Source organism: Saccoglossus kowalevskii, chromosome 2, assembly GCF_978046115.1.
Source record: "Saccoglossus kowalevskii chromosome 2, keSacKowa6.1, whole genome shotgun sequence".
NCBI lineage: Eukaryota > Metazoa > Hemichordata > Enteropneusta > Harrimaniidae > Saccoglossus > Saccoglossus kowalevskii.
In genome coordinates this window covers 44,896,364-44,924,050 of record NC_140642.1, presented here as the reverse complement: position 1 = coordinate 44,924,050, position 27,687 = coordinate 44,896,364, and the positions used below count along the sequence as shown (strand labels likewise).

General features: G+C 33.2%; 1 protein-coding gene and 1 long non-coding RNA gene across 2 annotated transcripts in view; one reads left to right on the top strand and one right to left on the bottom strand.

Annotated features, from left to right (window-relative positions):
• Nucleotides 1–2,034: 2,034 nt before the first annotated feature.
• The window catches only part of LOC102803953 (uncharacterized), a 269,239-nt gene continuing 243,586 nt past the window's right edge, over nt 2,035–27,687 (bottom strand). The window contains exon 4 of the mRNA XM_085507627.1: nt 2,035–2,089. Coding sequence (XP_085363753.1) covers nt 2,069–2,089 — 21 coding nt within the window. The 3' untranslated portion in view covers nt 2,035–2,068. The remainder of the gene's footprint in view (nt 2,090–27,687) is intronic.
• On the top strand, nt 13,743–14,780 carry LOC146749030 (uncharacterized). Its single transcript, XR_014931481.1, has 2 exons — nt 13,743–14,068; nt 14,181–14,780. It is a non-coding gene; the product is annotated as an uncharacterized LOC146749030 (long non-coding RNA).

The window sequence follows — 27,687 nt, the reverse complement described above, 5'->3', positions numbered from 1 at the left end:
AAAATTACTTGTACTTGAGATATTGATGGAAAAACTGAAAACTAATTATGTAAATCAGGTAACTGATATGAACAGATTTGAGTGTAAAACTAATAAGGCCTGCGTAATGTAATATCTATGTACCAAGTTTCATTGAAATGTGATTAGAACAAAAAACTATGAATTATTATTAGAGAATAAATATAAACAAATTTCAACCCAAAATTAATCAGTCCTGTCTATTGTTCCAGAGCATTTATGTACCAAATTTTATTCAAATGTGATGTTCAGTAATTGAGATATCAGTGTTAATTATTTTAATTAGGTGATTACTAAGCATAAATATTTACCAAAACCTGATTGGGTCTCTGCATAGTCCTAGGTTCATTGAAATATGATGATGAATACTCTATGATTGTTTCATTAAAATCCAATTAGTGGTTCTTTACATGTATATATCAGTGGAACATTCATAGAAAAAATTAACTAATTATGCAAATTAGGTAATTAATATCCACAATTATTTACCCTAAAACTAATCAAGCCTCTGCATAGTCCTAGAGGATCAAGAAGCAAGTCTCATTGAAATATGATGATCAGTACTTCAGTTATCAGGCGAAAAGCTTAAAATGAACTAATTATGCTAATAAGGTGACTAATATGCACAAGTATTTACCCCAAAATAAATCAGGTCTCTGCACAGTAACTATGTACCAAGTTTCATTGAAATGTGATGATTACTACTTGAAATATCAAAAACAGAAAATGAATTAATTATGCAAATTAGGTAATTAACATGTACTGATATTACACTAAAAACTATCAGGTCTGTGCAGTGTCCTATGACATATATGTACCAAGTTTTATTGAAATGTGATGATTAGTACTTGAGATATCAATGGAAAAGCCAAAAATTGATTAATCATTATGCAAATTAGGTAATTAATATTGCACAGATTTTTACCTAAAACTAATAAAATATGCGTATTAGTTCAGAGTATCTATGTGCCAAGTTTCATCAAAATCCAATGAGTGGTTCTTTAAATATCAGTAGAACAATCATAGAACAGCTAAAAATCAGCTAATTATCATGCAAATTAGGTAATTAATATGCATGGGTTTTTACCAAAACCTAATCAAATCTGAACATTGGCCAAGAGCATCTATGCTACAAGTTTCATCAAAAATCAATGTATGGTTCTTGAGATATCAGTGGAACAGATACACACACACACAGACACAAACACACACGCACACACACACACACACACACACACACACACACACACACACACACACACACACACACACTAACTGCAAAGACTCCCTTTTTGTGCTTCGCACACGAGAGTCAATAAAATTATACTTCTGTTATCTATGTTCATGATCTGATATACTAGTATATTCTTTCACTTAGATCCACTTTGTGGAAGGTGACAATACACCGTGACGTTATATAGCAAACCTACTCAAAGCTTCCCAGATTGTTGTCATGAAAACTGTTGTCATATTTCATGAATTAAACTTGCATGCAATTTGTAAAAGAATGGTAAAAAGACAAAACTGTGATTCAAATTTGCTAGAGCAAAACAACTTCAAATTGAAAGGTGACAAATAAGAATTCTGTAATACTTAATTGCAAAAATGTGTCATAATTTTTTTCATCCTGTATAAATAAATATCTATGACAGGAAGAAAATATTGCTAACATATTAATATTTGTTTTATATATACATATACAGATAATTTTGAAATTGACATGAAATTTAATAAAGAATAATAAAATATGAAATAACAAATTTTAATATTGGGTGAATTATAAAATATGAATTATTATTAAGTACTTAACACACTTAGTTAAATTTATGATATACTAGTATATCAATATATTAAATGTCTAAATGGAAACTGTTTTATAAAATACGAGTAAAGTTTACAATTGTCAAAGCTTAAAGTGTGTTTTCCATCGCACAGTGTTAGCACGCTGTCTGTGTATGCCAGGTGTTCTGGTAATCTCAACATCATCTTCTTCTTCATTTATTTCAGAGGTGATCCTTTCAGACTCAATGTCAACTATATTGTCTTCCTGCTATGGATTTTGCATAGTTCCCTGCAAACAATATGTAAAAGTGAATTTTTGATGAACTGTATTGTCTCGCTGCTCTCTACAAGTCTAACACATAAAGTACGTGAGAAACATGATAACTCATTTTATTTACATTATACATGTTTCTGAACCAAAGGTGATTACACAAAATGTCATTGAGTGAGCTGATCATGTGTAAGTAGCTAAATTTATCAAATATTATATGCTTAAGGAGTAGAACAAAGAATAATTTAATATGGTGAAACTATAATTATAGCATTGCCAGTCCACCATACAAAATTATGAGCTAAATCTGGCATAGACTAGTTTTGACAATGAATAGTGGTTATAACAAAAAAGCCTTCAGTTATGACAGATCCAAGAACTCAGCCGATTACAAAATGTGCTTCACAGTTTACATTGCTCATATGGAATCACTTTATTATAGATATTTGATAATGTCATATGATGCATGTATAGTTATGGTTCTTAAGGAGGTACATAGTGAATTGATAACAAATGCCAAACTGTCAATAATATGTCATATGATGCATGTATAGTTATGGTTCTTAAGGAGGTACATAGTGAATTGATAACAAATGCCAAACTGTCAATAATATGTCATATGATGCATGTATAGTTATGGTTCTTAAGGAGGTACATAGTGAATTGATAACAAATGCCAAACTGTCAATAATATGTCATATGATGCATGTATAGTTATGGTTCTTAAGGAGGTACATAGTGAATTGATAACAAATGCCAAACTGTCAATAATATAAACATAGAGAAAATGAATTATAATTATCTTGCTTTTTATGATTAAAGTACGGACTGTCCATTATTATTGATATGAATAATACATGTACATGTAATAGTGGTATTCTTCCAATTCTCAATAAATGTACATTTGTTCCAGTACGTCTCCCACGAGATAATATTTTTCCACTAGAGTCAATTGGAATTTCTGTCCCTTTGTCATATGCATTTAGCTTGAACTTTATAATGTATTGCAGAAACAAACAAGTGATCTAGTCTATTATTCTTGTATTCAAAGGAGTGTTGAAAGTTTTTTTAATTTAATATTTATTTTTAAAGATATAGTGAATTTCATGAAGGCATTATGGTGTTTTATGGAAATGTATAAAAACATTTACCCTGACAATTCTCGGGCTAAACTCTAATCCAAAGAATACAATATGCTTTCATTGCCTATAGAAATCATTTGGTAATGCCCATTACCCATTAGTCTTTGCGAGTTTCCTTAAATCATTTACTACTATGCATCTATAAATGTGTTTTGATTGGTCAAGTTGTTTTCAACAATCATATGAAATATATAATACATTTATAAATATTTTATATAAAAAAAAAAACATTCATGCATTCATGAAATTCACTGTAAAACTACTATACTATATTTATTCAAACTTAACATTCAGAGTTGTACAAAAATGGGTCACTTTAAATTCCTATCCACCCACAGTTGTCACTTGACCATACACCATTTGATGGCAACGTCCATCATAAATCATAATACAGCATTGATGTATGTAAGGTGTTATACTATACAGGCAAAACTATTCAAGCACTTAACAATTCATGAGTTACCCACGTCTTCACTGTGATTGATCATTTTTCAATCTTCAATTTCATACAGCTTTATGGTATCCTTTCAGATTAGATGTCCATTTCAGTTTTCCCACAGAACACATTTCCATGGCAATGATCACGATTTGAACACACCGACTATGAAACACAGAATATGGAACACCAGAGATCAAACTAATTTGTTTTGTTAGTTCTTCATAAAATAATTTTCAAATACTTAACTACAAATTAATTGTTCAAGCAATTTTTGAATGTTGATTACTTTTAATTACAAATTTATTATTAACTATTTGACAATTTTTAGATTACCATCACTACATGTATATCTATATATTACCATTAATAACTGGTATTCACATGAATGCATGTATGACAGCCTCTAATAGAGATTATTTAGTAGAAACCTTGTATATCTAATCTCATTCCTATGTTTCCAGTGTCTAAGTATTAAATAGTAACCTAAGATATACATCTTGAAAGGCAAAGTCATACGCTCAATCATATTTTTTAATTTCAGAAATCAAACATAGTGCAAATAGCATTCAATTTAATATATTTTTTTTTATGAGAGTAGTAGCACTCAAGTCCAGTATTAGCCAGTAGGTGTTAATAGAAAATTCTCCTCAGGAGGTGAGTTTAATGTGATTTTTGAATTGAAGAGGTACATGTAGCTCATAATCGCTAGAAATTGGAGCGGAGTTTAATTTGTAACATGTATTTCAAATAAACAGAGATGTACCATATTTTATTTATTAGATGTGCATCTCCAATACACCCAAAATTATGTTTGTTGTAAACTGAAAGATAAATGTGACTTATAAATTTAGTTAAAAAATTTACTTAAATACACAGCAGGAGTACTACTATGGCAATACTACTTTTTGGCTCATTGTTCTGACAAGATCCAAGTGAAGAGTACAACTTTATTCTCACTAGCAGCACCTTAAATTGAAACTAACAATTTTCAGGTGAATGAGCTGTATGGATGCATCACCAATCTACTGAATGACCTAAGCAGGTGGTTTGATATGATACTATGATACATATATGCACTATGCAAGATCTACATGGAATCAAGAGACAGTATTCTAGTTTCTATTTAGATTGTAATTTTGGTTTAACATATGCTATGCTTGTTCCATTTATCTAATGTCTGCCCCATGACCATGAAACCCGACCACACATAAATAAACTACACAGTATAGCCAGATATTGTGACATTCTGACCTGGCTGTACAGACAGGGACAGACAGACATGTTAGCTGCAAAGATTCATATTGTGTGCTTTGACATGTGAGTAACAAAAAACGTGTGAATCAAATTTTGAAAACAATTTGACAAACAATTTTTTTCTGGGCCTTACAATCATTGAATTATATTATCAGCCACTAATAACAGAGAGTTAGGATTAACTGTAATTGGGGTTCATATGTTTATTATTTAATATGACTACTGCACAAGAAGTTGATTTCTCTTAGATTTAAAGACAGGATAGATATGCCTTATTCTACAATTATGTCTCATGTCTGCCATGGATTCCTTATAAACCACAGACACATGCACATTTGGATTCCAATGTCTATAAGTGAAGCAATCAGGCATGCTTTTCATTTCCTGTAATTATAGTTCTGTGATCAGGAAGTATAGGATGGAATTGATGAATACATGTATTTTCTTATATCTCTACTTGCTTTAATGGCAACAAAGCAACACAACATCATTTCTCCATTGAAGTTACCATGTGACTGAGATTCCAATCTCATAATTATGTCAAATCACCATGTGACTGAGATTTCAATCTCATAATTGTGTCAAATCACCATGTGACTGAGATTCCAATCTCATAATTGTGTCAAATCACCATGTAACTGAGATTTCAATATCATAATTGTTTCAAATCACCATGTGACTGAGATTCCAATCTCATAATTGTGTCAAATCACCATGTAACTGAGATTTCAATATCATAATTGTTTCAAATCACCATGTGACTGAGATTCCAATCTCATAATTGTGTCAAATCACCATGTGACTGAGGTTCTAATCTCATAATTGTGACAAATCACCATGTGACTGAGATTCCAATCTCATAATTGTGTCCAATCACAATGTGACTGAGATTCCAATCTCATAATTGTGTCAAATCACCATGTGACTGAGATTCCAATCTTAAAATTATGTCAAATCAACATGTGACTGAGATTCTAATCTTATATTTGTGACAAATCACCATGTGACTGAGATTCCAATCTCATAATTGTGTCCAATCACAATGTGACTGAGATTCCAATCTCATAATTGTGTCAAATCACCATGTGATTGAGATTCCAATCTCATAATTGTTTCAAATCACCATGTGACTGAGATTTCAATCTCATAATTGTGTCAAATCACCATGTGACTGAGATTTCAATCTCATAATTATGTCAAATCACCATGTGACTGAGATTCCAATCTCATAATTGAGTCAAATCACCATGTGACTGAGATTTCAATCTTAAAATTATGTCAAATCACCATGTAAATGAGATTTCAATATCATAATTGTTTCAAATCACCATGTGACTGAGATTCCAATCTCATAATTATGTCAAATCACCATGTGACTGAGATTCCAATCTCATAATTGTGTCAAATCACCATGTGACTGAGATTTCAATCTCATAATTGTGTCCAATCACCATGTGACTGTGATTCCAATCTCAAAATTATGTCAAATCACCATGTGACTGAGATTCCAATCTCATAATTGTGACAAATCACCATGTGACTGAAATTTCAATCTCATAATTGTGTCAAATCACCATGTGACTGAGGTTCCAATCTCATAATTGTGACAAATCACCATGTGACTGAAATTTCAATCTTATAATTGTGTCAAATCACCATGTGACAGTGATTCCAATCTCATAATTGTGTCAAATCACTCCTGTAGCCGGATGGTTTAAATATGACGCACATAATAGTTGTAACCATTAAGTAATAATTCTCTTGATTGGCCACTCCAATGTTACATGTATATCAAGCTGATAATTTTGAAATGACTAAAAACAATTTTTCGCTAAAGAACAGTTACACAATCTGTTTTACTTTAATATTGAAATCTTGATGCACCAGTTTTTTCTTCATTATCTCCAATGGACAGAGAAAAGACAAAGATATATGAAAAAACAATTTAAATTCAATTTCTTGTGACAATTTGAGGTCAACCAATTAAAATTCAGTATTTCTTATCTCATGACACTTGTCAGATAAGGAAATTACACAAAAAAGTAATTACATCCAGACTCAAACTGATATTATTCTAAATCTTCCAGGGACTAGAATAAATATGTAAAAGTCTGTTGACACACAGATAACCTTAATAATCTATACATGTATTTCCTCACATAGTAAAGTATTGAATTTCATAGCACGATGACTACATTTTTTGTACCAGCAACAGTACTCAGTACCCGCTAGGAGAGTACTTTCGAACAGTTTGAAGCAGCTGAATTCAAATTTGATATAACCCAACAAATGGAGAACTTCCCAATTTTTCCATTTTCCATAACATTTTGAACATGTATCTAATAATGAAAGTATGATAAACAAATAACCTTTAATTTAACCTCCATAAGGATGTTGATAAAAGCGTATTTTGAGAGCAATCACCTTTCTCTTATTACAAACAGATCCTATTCTCTTTCCTTAACACACTTAGGAACCGGGAATTCCTGAAACTCAGCTAAATTAACAGTTACAAATTCCAAAGAAAGAAATTGGGGTACATAAACTAGTTTTTGAATTTAAAAACCTTAATTGTATATATTTTGTTTATTCTCCAATTCAAATGGGTTTAAAGCTTTAAGGAATTGCGAAGTCATTATGTGGATGTTTGGGTATGTCCAATTTTTTTTGCTTATTTTATATCTTACATAATTATTACATGCATTCTTTCACTTCATTACAATAACAAGATTTTGTAGTGCTTTCAAAATTTGCTTCTATAATGTAAATCCCAAGAAAGCTGTACATTAACGAAATGGACTTTTTTTCCCACTTTATCTTGATTATCAGAAACAAACATAGATCTCAAATGTCATATGTTGGTCTAAACAGTGATGCTTAAGACAGATTCCCAAGATTGCCTTTACCATGGCATGATGGATAATGCAAAAAAGATCTAAACAATTTTTTCAATTATCAAATTGAATTGCTGTGCTATATATGGGTCAGAATCATTCATATGTCATTAGTGTAATCAAAGGAAGATATAGAGATATAAGGGCATGCTATGTTATTACACATGTATCTCAATATCTGACAAGTAACATATAAGGAAATAATTTTGTTGGTACAGAATAATGCTGCTTGTGGTATATTCCTGTCAAGAGCAACATTTTAAACATGTAAAAGACTAACTTGTGAACTTAAGTTCAGATGTATATGTATATTATAAGAGACAAGAGCACTCAGAAAGGAGGCTTGTAGATTCAGTGGCCTCCAAGGACTCTGTGAATTTGTAGTTCTACACTATATTCAGTAACCTGCATGGTTGACATGGGTTATTATGTGAAGTTGTGGAAGAGAATTAACCAGACAAGCACAATCCGTGGCTGATTATAGTACCAACAGTAATTTAACTAATGAAAACTCATAGCACTGTATATACTACAGATACAATATGTAATGACATAGAAAAACAAACTTAAAACCAATTGCTTCTACAAGCTCACTTGCAATTCTAGAATTTGTATTTGCCACTAATTTCTCATGCTCAGTGATATGTAGATTCATATCAATCTACTTCCATCTATATCTCTGTATACCTTCTTGAAGTCATTATATATTCATATATGCTAATTACCATGTGATATAAGTTATATGCAATAAAAATGTAAATAAATATTCACAGCACTCTATTAAGATAGATTTAACTAATAACAATTTACAGCACTGCACTGTATTGAGATAGTTAACTAATGAAAACTCACAACTCTGCACTGTATTGAGATAGATTTACCTATTGAAAACTCACAGCACTGTATTGAGATAGTTAACTAATGAAAACTCACAGCTCTGCACTGTATTGAGATAGATTTACCTATTGAAAACTCACAGCACTGTATTGAGATAGTTAACCAATGAATACTCACAGCTCTGCACTGTATAGGGATGGAGTTAACTAATGAAAATTCACAGCACTCTATTAAGATAGATTTAACTAATGAAAATTGACAGGACTGCACTGTATTGAGATAGTTAACTAATGAAAACGCACAGCACTGCACTGTATTGAGATAGATTTACCTATTGAAAACTGACTGTATTGAGATAGTTAACTAATGAATACTCACAGCTCTGCACTGTATAGGGATGGAATTAACTAATGAAAATTCACAGCACTCTATTAAGATAGATTTAACTAATGAAAATTGACAGCACTGCACTGTATTGAGATAGTTAACTAATGAAAACGCATAGCACTGCACTGTATAGGGATGGAATTAACTAATGAAAATTCACAGCACTCTATTAAGATAGATTTAACTAATGAAAATTGACAGCACTGCACTGTATTGAGATAGTTAACTAATGAAAACTCACAGCACTCTATTAAGATAGATTTAACTAATGAAAACTCACAGCAATGCACTGTATTGAGATAGTTCACTAATGAAAATTCACAGCACTGCACTGTATTGAGAGGGAGTTAAATAATGAAAAATCACAGCACTAACTGCTTGTATTCTCAACAGTGTACACTCATGTTGCCAGGCAAGTTAGAAGTAAAACAAGAAGCATGTCAGCTGATATAGCTCTGCTGTTAGATACATATTTTGCAATCTGTACAACAGTGTAAGAAAGAAAGTCCTGAGCACAGTGAACTGAAGGCATAAACTTCATTTAAGAGATATTTATAAAATCACAATTAAGAATAATTTATTAAACAACAATTGTGTTACATGTAGGTGAACATACACCTGCAATTGTTGAGATGCATGAAGTGGAAGCCAGAGCACTGAAATTGAAAATAATATTTTTTACCACAAATGACAAATATTTTTTAACCAGACTGTCAATGACGTAGATGCTCATCCGGAATTTGGATATGAGAGTAGAAACTTTTAGGTTCTTTTGTTTTTTTATTTTCCTGTTAGTCTTGAATTGACATATTGTCATAGGAAAAAGCAATGGTGCTGCGTAGAGTCATCATTATGTGTAGTAAGCATCTGTACGAGTTAAAATGTAGTAAGAAGACCTTCTAAGGTAAAGTGTGAATATAGGTTGTGCCCAGAAAATTTGACCATTTAGGGGGAAAGAAGGTGAAATAAAGGTTGTCAAATCAAATGAACCCTTATTAAAACAAGCGACCTGACGCTGACAATAGCTTCACTGTCTCCATAGAGCTTGGTGATGCTATCATGATTATTGAAAAGGTTATTGAATGACTCTTACAGTGGATAAATGTAAATAGAGCTAAATGAACAAATCTAACAAAATCTATGCAAGGTATACAAACGAAGTGATTGTGTTTCAAGAAAAATTCGAAAATTACATAAAATGAACAAATCAGACAAAAATCTAAGTTACGAAGCATTCGGGCTACCGGTTTTGAAGAAATCGAAAATTACATTTTTGACCAAAAAAAAACAACATTTTGGTGTAAAACAAACTTTCAATCTAATGTTTTTGTTTTAGTCAACTGTAAATTACAACCTACCAGTAATCTTTATGAGAAATTAGTTTTTATAATTTCAACATTCTAAAATTTAGGTCGAGTATTTTCAGTCAGTTGAGTTTTAAATATGCATTAAAATACTGTAATAGTTGACAAACTGAAAAAATAAAAATGAAAAAAATACAATGTATTACCATGTTTCAAAATTACAGTTTTCAAAAAGTAGAATCTACTGACTGCTAATAAAATAATTATTTTGTCACACTGCATGATGGATACTGAGGACAAAGGTCACAGGAAGTACACATGCTGCCATGCTGAGTTGTTTTTTCAGGGAGCTTTCTTCTGCAGCTCCGGTTTTTCAAAATTCCGGAATCTTTTTTTGTTTGCATCATGCCTTTTATTGATGGTGATGTTCTGCATTCGACATTGTAAACATCTCAAACAAATCGTAAGCGCTGAATTTAAAATTGCATTTTACATAACCGACGATAATATCGATGGTTAACAACAACACCTTTTAATGAGAGAATCAGTTAGTCATTCGATAGATTTATATCGGACACCAAGAGACAAGATGGTGGAGCAACAGCAAAGGTGACAGATTGAATTGAATCGACATGTCCGGATGTAGGGACGTATGATGATCACCTTTACATTACCTACAGGTGAAGCGTGAACGGCACTGTTTTACACCATGCTTGCCTAAACAATTAAAACAGAGTTTATTACGTCTGACAATGTCTAAGCGGGATTCACGTGTACTTACGGTTTGGCAATCGTTCAACGAATGCCGGCTTTTACAGTAGCTGCACAGGGAGCCCAGGAACTATAATAATCAACTGGGGGGGGGGGGGTATTCGCTGGTATCCAGTGTATCAAATAGACAAGGGATGAAGGCTCCAGCCAGCTCACATTTTTTAAACTCGAAAAAACAGACGAAAAGAATGAAAAATAAAATCTAAAAAAAATACCAGGTTGAAGAATATTAGTTGCTCCTTCAAATTTCACCAAAGCCTTACCTACATTTTACCGATATCTGCAGAATAAATCAAGAAAACTACACAAATTGGGATTTCTTTCGCAGTCACGCTAGTTTTCGCGACCACGTTAAAAAGGCTAAATTGACAATTAATTATATTTTTTTTGTAAAACAAAAAAAAAGTCCAGACTTTGCCAGTCTAGCTAGTACTCTTTGCAATGACGTTTCAGATTTACGAACACAATTCTCATTGTCTTCGTTGAACCTGCTATGTGGTACTTGGCAACATATTAGGAACTGTGTAAATGTTTGTGAAAACTAGACTGACGATTCATGTTTTAGTGCGTTCACATCACGTGACATCAATTGACATCAGTTAACTATTCATGCTTAGCAGCGCAACAGTTTACCGGTTCATGTTTTTTTTGTACCTTTATTCAACAAAATCTTAATTTTAACTTTAATTATTGTCATAAATACAACATTGAATAACTGCAGTGATATTCATAGCCACATACATCTACTGTTTACTGCAGCGAGAATTGCAAAGAAATAATTCTTATTATTTAGAAGCCTATTTATACTTGGGTCACGACGATCCTTTTCCGAATCTGTCTGTAAACTTGTATTTTGTTATTAGGTTTCATTTATAAATTTAAATAAATGTTTGTCTCTTACTATCATTTGAATTCCTAAATACATTTTACTAGAAATTTTTCATTTTCCATAGTCTATGGTGTACGTGAGAGATACTCCAATGGTGCAGTCTCTCTTAGGGTATATATATTCACTTCATCTTTATTTGTGGTAGAGTGTCCCACAATTCTTTGCGCGAACAGGCATCCGTAGAACACTGTCCAAAATAATGAGAGCGCAATACACTGGTTGGACGTTATCATTATGTGCTGAGTTGGAACCGTCGTCACTAACAAATCAAACACTACGTTTTTAGTATGTACAGAATAGTAAAATAACAAATATCTATATTACTGGTGGAAATAAAATAATAATCGAACATGATGAAACTGTGAAATGTCGAATTTCGCAATCGCACACCCCTACTAACAAAATGCTATACGCTAACGTGACTGAAGTGATGAGCCCTTTTGAAATCAGTTACGTAATTGTTGCATTAATCCAGGAACAAGATGTCCCATTTCCATCGTAGTTGTCGATTGTCTGATGTTCAGCGTTCAGGCTGATCTCAATCCCCATCTCATCTTCACTAAGTCAAAGTTTATTCGGAAGTTTTGATAGATCTCGCCCACAGTCTTCAAGCATCTCGGATCACCAACATTATGCGATCTTTAGTTACAACAGTAAATCGTTTGCGCAAGGAAGTCATGGCTACATCAAAACAGACAGAAAAAAAGCGTGCTATTTTAAAAACCGAAACCAAGTCACCACAAGAGAATAATATCAACCCTTTTAGAAGTTCTGAAAATCAGCGTGTCCGGATTGACCCTGCAGTATTTGTGTAAGTTGTGTTTAACTTTCAGTCGATGTAGCGTGTCTAGCTGTGTCATTTCAAACATGCATAGAAAAGTCACTGTTCAATTTTTCACACTTAGTTCATACCATTTCATTGCAACTATTATAACTTGTATTCAGTGGATCGATTTTGATTACAGCCTGTAAATCGCTATATACGCAATTTTATTTTATGTGTCAGAAAAAACGTAAGTATGCGAAAGTCGAAAATTGATGTCCGATCTAATTAATTGACCTCTTCACCCAAATTACTAGTAATTCATGTTGGCCTGGTTATACCATATGATGTCCGTTGTTCCATGCTTTTGTCTGACCCTTCATTGTTTTCAAAGAGCTCTACTCAAATTGACAAAGGGCTCAGGCTGTTCAGCAATTAACCGATACAGGCTAGTGTAAAGTGGACGTTAGACTTGCATACAGTCTCTTGTTTTAATTTTTTATTAAATAAAATATGGTAGTGTATAAATGGCGATAGCGGTAACCCAACTTTCGTGGTAACCCGGCTCTCGCCATTTACGCGCACCCACTACCAACGAAGGAGCTACGACGCGATCCTCGAAACGTTGTGAACCAATCACAAACAAGAACAGACAATGAATTTTCAGATTAACACCTCTGTTTCCCCCCACGCTGACCAACGTATCCCCACATTAACGAAAAAATCTTTTGTCTTCTACTGACTTCCTGTAAGCAAGTGTGGGTGGATGTAGTCATATAGCACTAATACTTCATACTAACTTGCATTTTAACAACAGTTTTATGTGGCATAATATTTGAGGCAAACATTTGAAATCACGGGATATGACCATTGCAATTAATTTTTTTTTTCACGCTGTCTTATTTATATTTTTTTTATTTTTTCTTGAATGTGTCAACGTTTGTTCCAGCTACAGCTCGCGTGCATTTTTTATTCTTGTTGATTGGCTTGCGTTTTCTTAACAAATTTTTCACCCCTATAATTTTAAATATAAAATACATAAGTTATTACTACAATGATTAGCACGTTTTGATTTCGAGCGGGAGGTAGGTTTGAATCTCATTGCCCACTGTTGAGTCGGTAATATATTGAGTAAAAACTGTCCAGGTCACCAAACATTATAATACAACACCTTTTCCTATTCAAATTTGCTTGACAAATCTCAATTAAACTGTTACATATTCTATTTTAGGTACTGTTACCAGAAAATGACAGAGAGAGACGAGAGTGTTTTTATACAGCTTGGAAAAAACAAATAAAGAACAAAGGAGGAGATGAGTAAGTGTTAATTTATAGTTTTTATAATTTTGAATTCGTTTTATTCAAGCTTGTTAAAATAGCAGTAATAATAAATATAATAAATATAGTGTAAACATTTCTATCATTGCAGCTGACGGAATGTCGGGAAAAGAAGTTAAAGAGGAAGAACAAGAGATGTGGGAGATGGTGACGAAAGTTGTGGACATTATGATGTCAGATGAGGAAGACGGCGAAGAAGATCGGAAAGGAATGTTCATTGTGAGGTCTCCGACATTCAGGTCATGGCCCTGAACGACTTGATGTTGGATTAAGACAACCGAGTGGCAAGAAGGCAACCGATCCGCATGCTCCAGAAATAAGTAGGACCACCATGTACCTGTCAAACCCCACGTGATTGCTCTAAGTTTTGATGACCAGCGTGATTTTTTTCTGATTCCTACCCAAACCCAAACCCTTTCAATATTTTTAGCTTATAACTGGAATTTTATTTCTTTTGTTTCATTGAATTTATAAATTACTTGACATTAAATGCATTAATTGTTGAATTTCGTTATTTCTGTTAAAGAAGTCCACTAAATTTAAACCACTTGAAATGAACTTATTTTTCACCTTCAATTAAATTGGAATTAAAACCCCATATGATTTATTTATGTATGTCGAGGAAGATTTGTGTACTTGTAAGTGTGTGTATTGTTATTACAAATAAATACTAAATCACTTGAATCACAAATCACCACCTTTGCAATTACCCAAAAACAACTCCTCAATATTAATTAACACGAAATTGCATTAGTTGCAATGTGTTATCGTTGACCATAGATCTACTGTAAACGTTATTTCCGATTATGAACTGTTCACGTTGCCCTGATCCTACTTGTGTTGAACATCGAGTGGCCAAATATTTCATTGTGAATCACCTCCCACGTTTAATTTCCTGTGGTATGCGGATCTAGTCTGATGCAAGTCACGGGAGAACAGTCACTTGTAACTTACAGATAAAGAAAGGGTTAATGCCTCGTTGCTGGTCCTGTGTTCATAAAAAAAACGTCTGATCACTGGGATGGCCATGGGTGTGGCAATAACCATTTCTTTATCTTTACATGTATATGACTGTAACAGGAGCTCGTGATATTGCTAGGTTGTTGTATTGTGTTTATAAATAAATGTGTTGCGGTAGCAATCACGAGTAATACTATCGATACTTTATTTATAAACAAAATACTAGTACCTAGAAAAATTACAAGCACGTGCGGCGCCCAAGAACCAAATTACTACGTGAATGATTAACCGGAAATGAAGCATGACCTAAAATATGTGACCTGTATGCAAATGTTCCTGAAAAATCAGCCAATAGCATGCCTTTAAATATGCCGAGTATACGCAAAATATACGTAGATCTACGCCGATGTTAATTGTGTGCACTGGTTTATTGCGTGACCGTATACGCTATGTATACGTCGATCTGCGTCAGTATTAACTCTGTGCAGTGCATTGTTCTGCATTAGGTGTACGTTAATGTGCGCACTGTAAACTTCCGGTCTGCGTAAATATACTGCTGTGTATATTTACGTATCAGTATGTTCCGAATGTGTGAATAGACGTTGTGTATTCCTCTTACATACGTTGAATGTACGTGTGCGCCGACCAACGTATATCTTCGAATATCGGGAATATACGCGTGCGAATACACTAATGTACCCGCCGTATACCAACGATTTTGCCCAGTGTACCATGTTTCTATCAGTTAATAGCAATAAAGATTAGTTGTGATAACTACTACTACTACAAAAAGAAAGTTAGTTGTTAATAGGATAAAGCAAGTGTTACATAACAAATGTCATTTTCTTTTCTTGATTGAAATGCATTATGAATATAATTGCCAAGCTTTTTTTATTATTACATCATCTTTTGAAGTCATCAAGAAATTAAATTTCTGGAAATCATCCTGTTCTGGAAATGATTTGTTGGCGTATTACTTTACATTGTGAGCATATCATAACAAAGTGCAGTTCATCTTCTATTTTATTCTGTGTACATTGTTTGCAAATTCTATTTTCAGTAGGTATTTTTGGTTGCATATGCCTCTATTTTTCTATTGCTAAATTGTGATTACTAGTTGAAATTTTGTCATTGAAATTCGTTGTTTCAAATTCAGCACATCCAAGTATTTTTCAAAATTATAAGAGTCTTTGAATTTTTCATAAGTTCTCAATTTTGTTTTTTCAGTTATATTTTTCCCCAGAAATTTTTGTATTTTTGTTTGACAGCTTTGCCAATTTGCTGTATATGTTTAGTTAACAAATCATTCCGTTGTTCTCGTGAAAAATTCATGTTGTTCATCATTTTTTGTATTGAAGAGTACCATTGTAAATTGGATTTCTTTTGTTCAAGGTATGCTTGTTTTGTGATATTATTGCCTGGTAATTTACTGATTCGAGTCCAGTATTTTATTAAATTGATCTGAATGTCTACTAAGAGTGGGAATTCTCCTACTTCAGCTCTGCATGCAATGTTTGTCCCAAATTTGTTCAATCCTAGTAGTTGTTTGTAAAAATTCAATTGTGTTTTTTCTGTTATTGTTTTGTCCCATTTGTTGTAATCTTGAATTTCATGACCCCAGATTTCAGACCCGTACAATAATATTGGTTAAATACACCTTTTAAAAAGATGGATGAAAGTTCTAAAATTTGTTTCTGGTGGTAGGAACTGTTTCAATGCATACATTGCTCGGGCTGCTTTATCTGCTAAATTTTGTTTGGCTTCAGTGTAGCAGTGTACATATCTACACAGGTAATATTTTGTTCATTATAATAGAATTTTTCTGTCTTTTTCAGTGTTCCTCGTCTGAAAATAACAACTTTGTTTTTGTCAGATTTACCTGGAGTTTCCATTTATGACAATAAACCTCTGAACTATTTAGTACATTTTGTAGACCATTTTTTGTTTCAGATATTAACACTGGATCATCTGCATAGAGTAGGGAACTTATTTTACAGTTATTCAATGTAACTGGATCTAATGATTCAGCCACAGTCAGCTGGCGCACACGTGATGATAAAATAAATACGATATTTACTATATGGGGGCCGCCATCTTGAATTACGCATAAAACTAAATAAGAGACAAGTTGTGAAACGCGTTTTTCAGATTCCTACAAATCAGGACAAAAATAACAATCTTTCACAAAAATACGGTTCGTTGGGGTTATATTAAGCCAACCGATAACAAAATTCGGCCTAATTACACGAAGAACATAGAACACTTTCCTGGGGTATTTAAAACTAAAAATTGACATTCCAGTTCAGCAGCCAATCAGCGACGGCTTAACGCTTAGATGACAATTTCGGTTTCAAAGACCCCGGCTGAGTGTTCTAGGTTCTTCGCGTAATTAGGTGTTCGTATGCAAGGGATTTTTCCACACAAAAACGATGAATTAGGCCAAATTTTGTTATCGGTTGGCTTAATATAACCCCAACGGACCGTATTTTTGTGAAAGATTGGTATTTTTGTCCTGATTTGTAGGAATCTGAAAAACGCGTTTCACAACTTGTCTCTTATTTAGTTTTATGCGCAATTCAAGATGACGGCCCCATATAGTAAATATCGTATTTATTTTATTATCACGTGTGCGCCAGCTGACTGTGGATTCATCTTCTAGTGAATTATTTAAGTCATTAACAAACAAATTAAAAAGCATTGGGCTAATGACACAATCCTGCCTAACACCCTTGGTCGTTTCAAATATGGGTGTAATTTTATTTTTGAAACGAATGCATGATTTTGTATGATGTTATAGAGTTTTCCCATTTATACTATTATTAAGTAATTTATAGAAAAGCCCCTGTCTCCAGATTTTATCAAATGCTTTTCGAAAGTCTATGAAACATGTATACAATGTTTTCCCTTTGATTTCAAGTATTTGTTGACAAAAGTTTTCATTACAAATATCTGATCTGTAGTATGATATCCCCTACGAAATCCTGCCTGATTATTATTTATAATGTTATTATCTTCAGTATATTGACTAATTCTAGTGTTAATTATACTACAGAAAATTTTACCTACACAACTAGAAACAGCTATTCCTCTATAATTTTCTGTGTCAGATTTGTCTCCTTTTTTGAAGATACCTGTGTCCAGGATTATATTAAATAATTTATGTAGTGGCTGAATTAGGAAGTCTGAACTGTATTTAAGCAACTCTTTAGTTTTTTAATGGCTCGCCTAATTTCTTTTTCAGATATTTCATTATTTAAATTATAATTTTTAAAATGTTCTTTTTTTCCGTAGCTGAGATCATGTTACAGATTATCAGTACCAGTAGCATTATTATTTAATTGTTCGTAGAATTATTTCCATTTTCTTGGTGGAATTGGATTAGATTGATTTTGAAAGTCATTCATCTTGTCATTGATGTTTAACTTTTTATAATAATCAACCCATTTCTCTGGTGAGATTGGATTATCCTGATCTTTAGTTGAGTCTCTTAAATTCTATAGGGTTGTTATTATTAAGTTGTTTTAATTTGTTAACGATTATATTTTCCTATTGTTTTCTTTTGTATTTAACCATTTTATTTAATTTCTTTTTCTTGTCAAAAAATGATTCTCTTAGTTTAGTGTCATAAGAGAATTTATTAAGTAGTTTGGCTGTTTCAGAGAATTTTGCACTCCTTATCAAACCATCTTTTGTTACTCCTTGGTTTAAATTTTTTATTGTTATTTTTAATATTTTTCCTACGAAATACCTGATTAGCTGAACTGGTGACTATTGAGTTAAAATCATCCACTGCTTTATATATGTCTTTATCTTCATTGTAATTATTATTTAGGAAAGTTTTGATTTTATCTTGAATAACTTTAGAGGCTAGGGTATCATGATAATTAAACACTGATAGTTTATCCCATATATAACTATTTGGCAGATTTTTTAGAGTATTTGTATTTGTACTAATTCTATCTAGTTTAACGTTTTTATCAAGTCTAAGAAGGCAGGAAATCTGGTAGTGGTCTGACATATAAGTAAAATTATGTACTTTAAAGTACAGAAATTTCTCAATGAGTTTAGATCCAGCTATTGCATAATCTATTATGCTAGCTCCGTTGTAATGATAACATGTGAAGTTCCCACTACAATCACCTGGTATTCTGCCATTCAGAATTCTAACATCACAAGTTTTACATAGGTCTGTCAAAGTTTTATAGGTCTGTCAAAGTTTTACATAGGTCTGTGAAAGTTTTACATAGGCCTGTCAAAGTTTTACATAGGTCTGTCAAAGTTTTACATAGGCCTGTCAAAGTTTTACATAGGCCTGTCAAAGTTTTACAGAGGTCTGTCAAAGTTTTACATAGGTCTGTCAAAGTTTTACATAGGTCTGTCAAAGTTTTACATAGGTCTGTCAAAGTTTTACATAGGTCTGTCAAAGTTTTACATAGGTCTGTCAAAGTTTTACATAGGTCTGTCAAAGTTTTACATAGGCCTGTCAAAGTTTTACATAGGCCTGTCAAAGTTTTACATAGGTCTGTCAAAGTTTTACATAGGCCTGTCAAAGTTTTACATAGGCCTGTCAAAGTTTTACATAGGTCTGTGAAAGTTTTACATAGGTCTGTGAAAGTTTTACATGGGTCTGTCAAAGTTTTACATAGGCCTGTCAAAGTTTTACATAGGCCTGTCAAAGTTTTACATAGGTCTGTGAAAGTTTTACATAGGTCTGTCAAAGTTTTACATAGGTCTGTCAAAGTTTTACATAGGTCTGTCAAAGTTTTACATAGGTCTGTCAAAGTTTTACATAGGCCTGTCAAAGTTTTACATAGGTCTGTGAAAGTTTTACATAGGTCTGTCAAAGTTTTACATAGGTCTGTGAAAGTTTTACATAGGCCTGTCAAAGTTTTACATAGGTCTGTCAAAGTTTTACATAGGTCTGTCAAAGTTTTACATAGGTCTGTCAAAGTTTTACATAGGTCTGTGAAAGTTTTACATGGGTCTGTCAAAGTTTTACATAGGCCTGTCAAAGTTTTACATAGGCCTGTCAAAGTTTTACATAGGTCTGTCAAAGTTTTACATAGGTCTGTCAAAGTTTTACATAGGCCTGTGAAAGTTTTACATAGGTCTGTCAAAGTTTTACATAGGTCTGTCAAAGTTTTACATAGGTCTGTCAAAGTTTTACATAGGTCTGTCAAAGTTTTACATAGGCCTGTCAAAGTTTTACATAGGTCTGTCAAAGTTTTACATAGGTCTGTCAAAGTTTTACATAGGCCTGTCAAAGTTTTACATAGGCCTGTCAAAGTTTTACATAGGTCTGTCAAAGTTTTACATAGGTCTGTCAAAGATTTACATAGGTCTGTCAAAGTTTTACATAGGTCTGTCAAAGTATTAAATAGGTCTGTCAAAGTTTTACATAGGTCTGTCAAAGTTTTACATAGGTCTGTCAAAGTTTTACATAGGCCTGTCAAAGTTTTACATAGGCCTGTCAAAGTTTTACATAGGTCTGTCAAAGTTTTACATAGGCCTGTCAAAGTTTTACATAGGTCTGTCAAAGTTTTACATAGGTCTGTCAAAGTTTTACATAGGTCTGTCAAAGTTTTACATAGGTCTGTCAAAGTTTTACATAGGTCTGTCAAAGTATTAAATAGGTCTGTCAAAGTTTTACATAGGCCTGTCAAAGTATTAAATAGGTCTGTCAAAGTTTTACATAGGCCTGTCAAAGTTTTACATAGGTCTGTCAAAGTATTAAATAGGTCTGTCAAAGTTTTACATAGGCCTGTCAAAGTTTTACAGAGGTCTGTCAAAGTTTTACATAGGTCTGTCAAAGTTTTACATAGGTCTGTCAAAGTTTTACATAGGTCTGTGAAAGTTTTACATAGGCCTGTCAAAGTTTTACATAGGCCTGTCAAAGTATTAAATAGGTCTGTCAAAGTTTTACATAGGCCTGTCAAAGTTTTACATAGGTCTGTCAAAGTTTTACATAGGTCTGTCAAAGTTTTACATAGGTCTGTGAAAGTTTTACATAGGTCTGTCAAAGTTTTACATAGGTCTGTCAAAGTTTTACATAGGTCTGTCAAAGTTTTACATAGGTCTGTCAAAGTTTTACATAGGTCTGTCAAAGTTTTACATAGGCCTGTCAAAGTTTTACATAGGTCTGTCAAAGTTTTACATAGGCCTGTCAAAGTTTTACATAGGTCTGTCAAAGTTTTACATAGGTCTGTCAAAGTTTTACATGGGTCTGTCAAAGTTTTACATAGGCCTGTGAAAGTTTTACATAGGCCTGTCAAAGTTTTACATAGGTCTGTCAAAGTTTTACATAGGTCTGTCAAAGTTTTACATAGGTCTGTCAAAGTTTTACATGGGTCTGTCAAAGTTTTACATAGGCCTGTGAAAGTTTTACATAGGCCTGTCAAAGTTTTACATAGGTCTGTCAAAGTTTTACATGGGTCTGTCAAAGTTTTACATAGGCCTGTCAAAGTTTTACATAGGCCTGTCAAAGTTTTACATAGGTCTGTCAAAGTTTTACATGGGTCTGTCAAAGTTTTACATAGGCCTGTGAAAGTTTTACATAGGCCTGTCAAAGTTTTACATAGGTCTGTCAAAGATTTACATAGGCCTGTGAAAGTTTTACATAGGTCTGTCAAAGTTTTACATAGGCCTGTCAAAGTTTTACATAGGTCTGTCAAAGTTTTACATAGGTCTGTCAAAGTTTTACATAGGTCTGTCAAAGTTTTACATAGGTCTGTCAAAGTTTTACATAGGCCTGTGAAAGTTTTACATAGGCCTGTCAAAGTTTTACATAGGCCTGTCAAAGTTTTACATAGGCCTGTCAAAGTTTTACATAGGTCTGTCAAAGTTTTACATAGGTCTGTCAAAGTATTAAATAGGTCTGTCAAAGTTTTACATAGGCCTGTCAAAGTTTTACATAGGTCTGTCAAAGTTTTACATAGGTCTGTCAAAGTTTTACATAGGTCTGTGAAAGTTTTACATAGGTCTGTGAAAGTTTTACATAGGTCTGTCAAAGTTTTACATAGGTCTGTCAAAGTTTTACATAGGTCTGTCAAAGTATTAAATAGGTCTGTCAAAGTTTTACATAGGTCTGTCAAAGTTTTACATAGGCCTGTCAAAGTTTTACATAGGTCTGTCAAAGTTTTACATAGGTCTGTGAAAGTTTTACATAGGTCTGTGAAAGTTTTACATAGGTCTGTGAAAGTTTTACATAGGTCTGTCAAAGTTTTACATAGGTCTGTCAAAGTTTTACATAGGCCTGTCAAAGTTTTACATAGGTCTGTCAAAGTTTTACATAGGTCTGTGAAAGTTTTACATAGGTCTGTCAAAGTTTTACATAGGCCTGTCAAAGTTTTACATAGGTCTGTCAAAGTTTTACATAGGTCTGTCAAAGTTGTACATAGGCCTGTCAAAGTTTTACATAGGCCTGTCAAAGTTTTACATAGGTCTGTCAAAGTTTTACATAGGTCTGTGAAAGTTTTACATAGGTCTGTCAAAGTTTTACATAGGCCTGTCAAAGTTTTACATAGGTCTGTGAAAGTTTTACATAGGTCTGTCAAAGTTTTACATAGGCCTGTCAAAGTTTTACATAGGTCTGTCAAAGTTTTACATAGGTCTGTCAAAGTTTTACATAGGTCTGTGAAAGTTTTACATAGGTCTGTGAAAGTTTTACATAGGTCTGTCAAAGTTTTACATAGGTCTGTCAAAGTTTTACATAGGTCTGTCAAAGTTTTACATAGGTCTGTGAAAGTTTTACATAGGTCTGTGAAAGTTTTACATAGGCCTGTCAAAGTTTTACATAGGTCTGTCAAAGTTTTACATAGGTCTGTCAAAGTTTTACATAGGCCTGTCAAAGTTTTACATAGGCCTGTCAAAGTTTTACATAGGTCTGTGAAAGTTTTACATAGGTCTGTCAAAGTTTTACATGGGTCTGTCAAAGTTTTACATAGGTCTGTCAAAGTTTTACATAGGTCTGTCAAAGTTTTACATGGGTCTGTCAAAGTTTTACATAGGTCTGTCAAAGTTTTACATAGGTCTGTCAAAGTTTTACATAGGTCTGTGAAAGTTTTACATAGGTCTGTGAAAGTTTTACATAGGTCTGTCAAAGTTTTACATAGGCCTGTCAAAGTTTTACATAGGTCTGTGAAAGTTTTACATAGGTCTGTCAAAGATTTACATAGGTCTGTGAAAGTTTTACATAGGTCTGTGAAAGTTTTACATAGGCCTGTCAAAGTTTTACATAGGTCTGTCAAAGTTTTACATAGGTCTGTGAAAGTTTTACATAGGTCTGTGAAAGTTTTACATAGGTCTGTCAAAGTTTTACATAGGTCTGTCAAAGTTTTACATAGGTCTGTGAAAGTTTTACATAGGCCTGTCAAAGTTTTACATGGGTCTGTCAAAGTTTTACATAGGTCTGTCAAAGTTTTACATAGGCCTGTCAAAGTTTTACATAGGTCTGTCAAAGTTTTACATAGGTCTGTGAAAGTTTTACATAGGTCTGTCAAAGTTTTACATGGGTCTGTCAAAGTTTTACATAGGTCTGTCAAAGTTTTACATAGGTCTGTGAAAGTTTTACATAGGTCTGTGAAAGTTTTACATAGGTCTGTCAAAGTTTTACATAGGTCTGTGAAAGTTTTACATAGGTCTGTCAAAGTTTTACATAGGTCTGTCAAAGTTTTACAGAGGTCTGTGAAAGTTTTACATAGGTCTGTCAAAGTTTTACATAGGTCTGTTAAAGTATTAAATAGGTCTGTCAAAGTTTTACATAGGTCTGTCAAAGTTTTACATAGGCCTGTCAAAGTTTTACATGGGTCTGTCAAAGTTTTACATAGGCCTGTCAAAGTTTTACATAGGTCTGTCAAAGTTTTACATAGGCCTGTCAAAGTTTTACATAGGTCTGTCAAAGTTTTACATAGGTCTGTCAAAGATTTACATAGGTCTGTCAAAGTTTTACATAGGTCTGTCAAAGTTTTACATAGGTCTGTCAAAGTTTTACATAGGTCTGTCAAAGTTTTACATAGGTCTGTCAAAGTTTTACATAGGCCTGTCAAAGTTTTACATAGGTCTGTGAAAGTTTTACATAGGTCTGTCAAAGTTTTACATAGGTCTGTCAAAGTTTTACATAGGCCTGTCAAAGTTTTACATAGGTCTGTGAAAGTTTTACATAGGTCTGTCAAAGTTTTACATAGGCCTGTCAAAGTTTTACATAGGTCTGTCAAAGTTTTACATAGGCCTGTCAAAGTTTTACATAGGTCTGTGAAAGTTTTCCATAGGTCTGTCAAAGTTTTACATAGGCCTGTCAAAGTTTTACATAGGCCTGTGAAAGTTTTACATAGGTCTGTGAAAGTTTTACATAGGTCTGTCAAAGTTTTACATAGGTCTGTCAAAGATTTACATAGGTCTGTCAAAGTTTTACATAGGCCTGTCAAAGTTTTACATAGGTCTGTGAAAGTTTTACATAGGTCTGTCAAAGTTTTACATAGGTCTGTCAAAGTTTTACAGAGGTCTGTGAAAGTTTTACATAGGTCTGTCAAAGTTTTACATGGGTCTGTTAAAGTATTAAATAGGTCTGTCAAAGTTTTACATAGGTCTGTCAAAGTTTTACATAGGCCTGTCAAAGTTTTACATGGGTCTGTCAAAGTTTTACATAGGCCTGTCAAAGTTTTACATAGGTCTGTCAAAGTTTTACATAGGCCTGTCAAAGTTTTACATGGGTCTGTCAAAGTTTTACATAGGCCTGTCAAAGTTTTACATAGGTCTGTCAAAGTTTTACATAGGTCTGTCAAAGTTTTACATAGGCCTGTCAAAGTTTTACATAGGTCTGTGAAAGTTTTACATAGGTCTGTCAAAGTTTTACATAGGTCTGTCAAAGTTTTACATAGGCCTGTCAAAGTTTTACATAGGCCTGTCAAAGTTTTACATAGGTCTGTCAAAGTTTTACATAGGCCTGTCAAAGTTTTACATAGGCCTGTGAAAGTTTTACATAGGTCTGTGAAAGTTTTACATAGGTCTGTCAAAGTTTTACATAGGTCTGTCAAAGATTTACATAGGTCTGTCAAAGTTTTACATAGGTCTGTCAAAGTTTTACATAGGTCTGTCAAAGATTTACATAGGTCTGTCAAAGTTTTACATAGGTCTGTCAAAGTTTTACATAGGCCTGTCAAAGTTTTACATAGGCCTGTGAAAGTTTTACATAGGTCTGTCAAAGTTTTACATAGGTCTGTCAAAGATTTACATAGGTCTGTCAAAGTTTTACATAGGCCTGTCAAAGTTTTACAGAGGTCTGTGAAAGTTTTACATAGGTCTGTCAAAGTTTTACATGGGTCTGTTAAAGTATTAAATAGGTCTGTCAAAGTTTTACATAGGTCTGTCAAAGTTTTACATAGGCCTGTCAAAGTTTTACATGGGTCTGTCAACGTTTTACATAGGCCTGTCAAAGTTTTACATAGGTCTGTCAAAGTTTTACATAGGCCTGTCAAAGTTTTACATAGGCCTGTGAAAGTTTTACATAGGTCTGTCAAAGTTTTACATAGGTCTGTCAAAGTTTTACATAGGCCTGTCAAAGTTTTACATAGGTCTGTCAAAGTTTTACATAGGTCTGTCAAAGTTTTACATAGGCCTGTCAAAGTTTTACATAGGTCTGTGAAAGTTTTACATAGGTCTGTCAAAGTTTTACATAGGTCTGTCAAAGTTTTACATAGGCCTGTCAAAGTTTTACATAGGCCTGTCAAAGTTTTACATAGGTCTGTCAAAGTTTTACATAGGCCTGTCAAAGTTTTACATAGGCCTGTGAAAGTTTTACATAGGTCTGTGAAAGTTTTACATAGGTCTGTCAAAGTTTTACATAGGTCTGTCAAAGATTTACATAGGTCTGTCAAAGTTTTACATAGGCCTGTCAAAGTTTTACATAGGCCTGTCAAAGTTTTACATAGGTCTGTCAAAGTTTTACATAGGTCTGTCAAAGTTTTACATAGGTCTGTCAAAGTTTTACATAGGCCTGTCAAAGTTTTACATAGGTCTGTCAAAGTTTTACATAGGCCTGTCAAAGTTTTACATAGGTCTGTCAAAGTTTTACATAGGCCTGTCAAAGTTTTACATAGGCCTGTCAAAGTTTTACATAGGTCTGTCAAAGTTTTACATAGGTCTGTCAAAGTTTTACATAGGCCTGTCAAAGTTTTACATAGGTCTGTCAAAGTTTTACATAGGCCTGTCAAAGTTTTACATAGGCCTGTCAAAGTTTTACATAGGCCTGTCAAAGTTTTACATAGGTCTGTCAAAGTTTTACATAGGCCTGTCAAAGTTTTACATAGGCCTGTCAAAGTTTTACATAGGTCTGTCAAAGTTTTACATAGGCCTGTCAAAGTTTTACATAGGCCTGTTAGAGTTTTACCCTGCGTATTGGTTATAACATCTCTGTTATTTTGGAATGTATTTAAAAATGATTGTAGATCTTCCTCTCCAGTTCCATTTCATTGCTTCTTTTGTGAACATACGCAAATAGTTCAGTGTTGAAAAGTTCTCGCATATATCCTGGTATATTCACAAGTAAAATGGTATGTCATGAATGATGGAACGACAATGCTAGGGTCAGACAATTCAGGAAAAACTGGAGAGCTTAAGTATCAACATCCTAACAAGATTAAAATAGTCATCAAATTTAGAGAAGTGAATCATCATGAAATTAATAAATCCGAGAGAGCCAGAGATCTGCAATGGAAATTCAAAAGCCCTTTAAGTAATTAGTTGTTAGAATACAAAAACTTGAATTGTTAAAATAGATAATATAGATGGCATACGTAGTGCATCATTCATTGTCAGAGAGAGAGTAAAATAGATAATATAGATGGCATACATCGTGCAACATTCATTGTCAGATAGAGTAAAATAGATAATATAGATGACACACACAGTGCATCATTCGTTGTCAGATAGAGTAAAATAGATAATATAGATGACACACATAGTGCATCATTCGTTGTCAGATAGAGTAAAATAAATAATATAGATGACACACATAGTGCATCATTCGTTGTCAGAGTAAAATAGATAATATAGATGGCACACATAGTGCATCATTCGTTGTCAGATAGAGTAAAATAGATAATATAGATGACACACATAGTGCATCATTCGTTGTCAGATAGAGTAAAATAGATAATATAGATGGCACACATAGTGCATCATTTGCTGTCAGATAGAGTAAAATAGTCAATATAGATGACACACAGTGCATCATTCGTTGTCAGATAGACTAAAATAGATAATATAGATGGCACACATAGTGCATCATTCGTTGTCAGATAGAGTAAAATAGACGACATAGATGACACACATAGTGCATCATTCGTTGTCAAATAGAGTAAAATAGATAATATAGATGACACACACAGTGCATCATTCGTTGTCAGATAGAGTAAAATAGATAATATAGATGACACACATAGTGCATCATTCGTTGTCAGATAGAGTAAAATAGATAATATAGATGGCACACATAGTGCATCATTCGCTGTCAGATAGAGTAAAATAGATAATATAGATGACACACATAGTGCATCATTCGTTGTCAGATAGAGTAAAATAGATAATATAGATGGCACACATAGTGCATCATTAGTTGTCAGATAGAGTAAAATAGACAATAT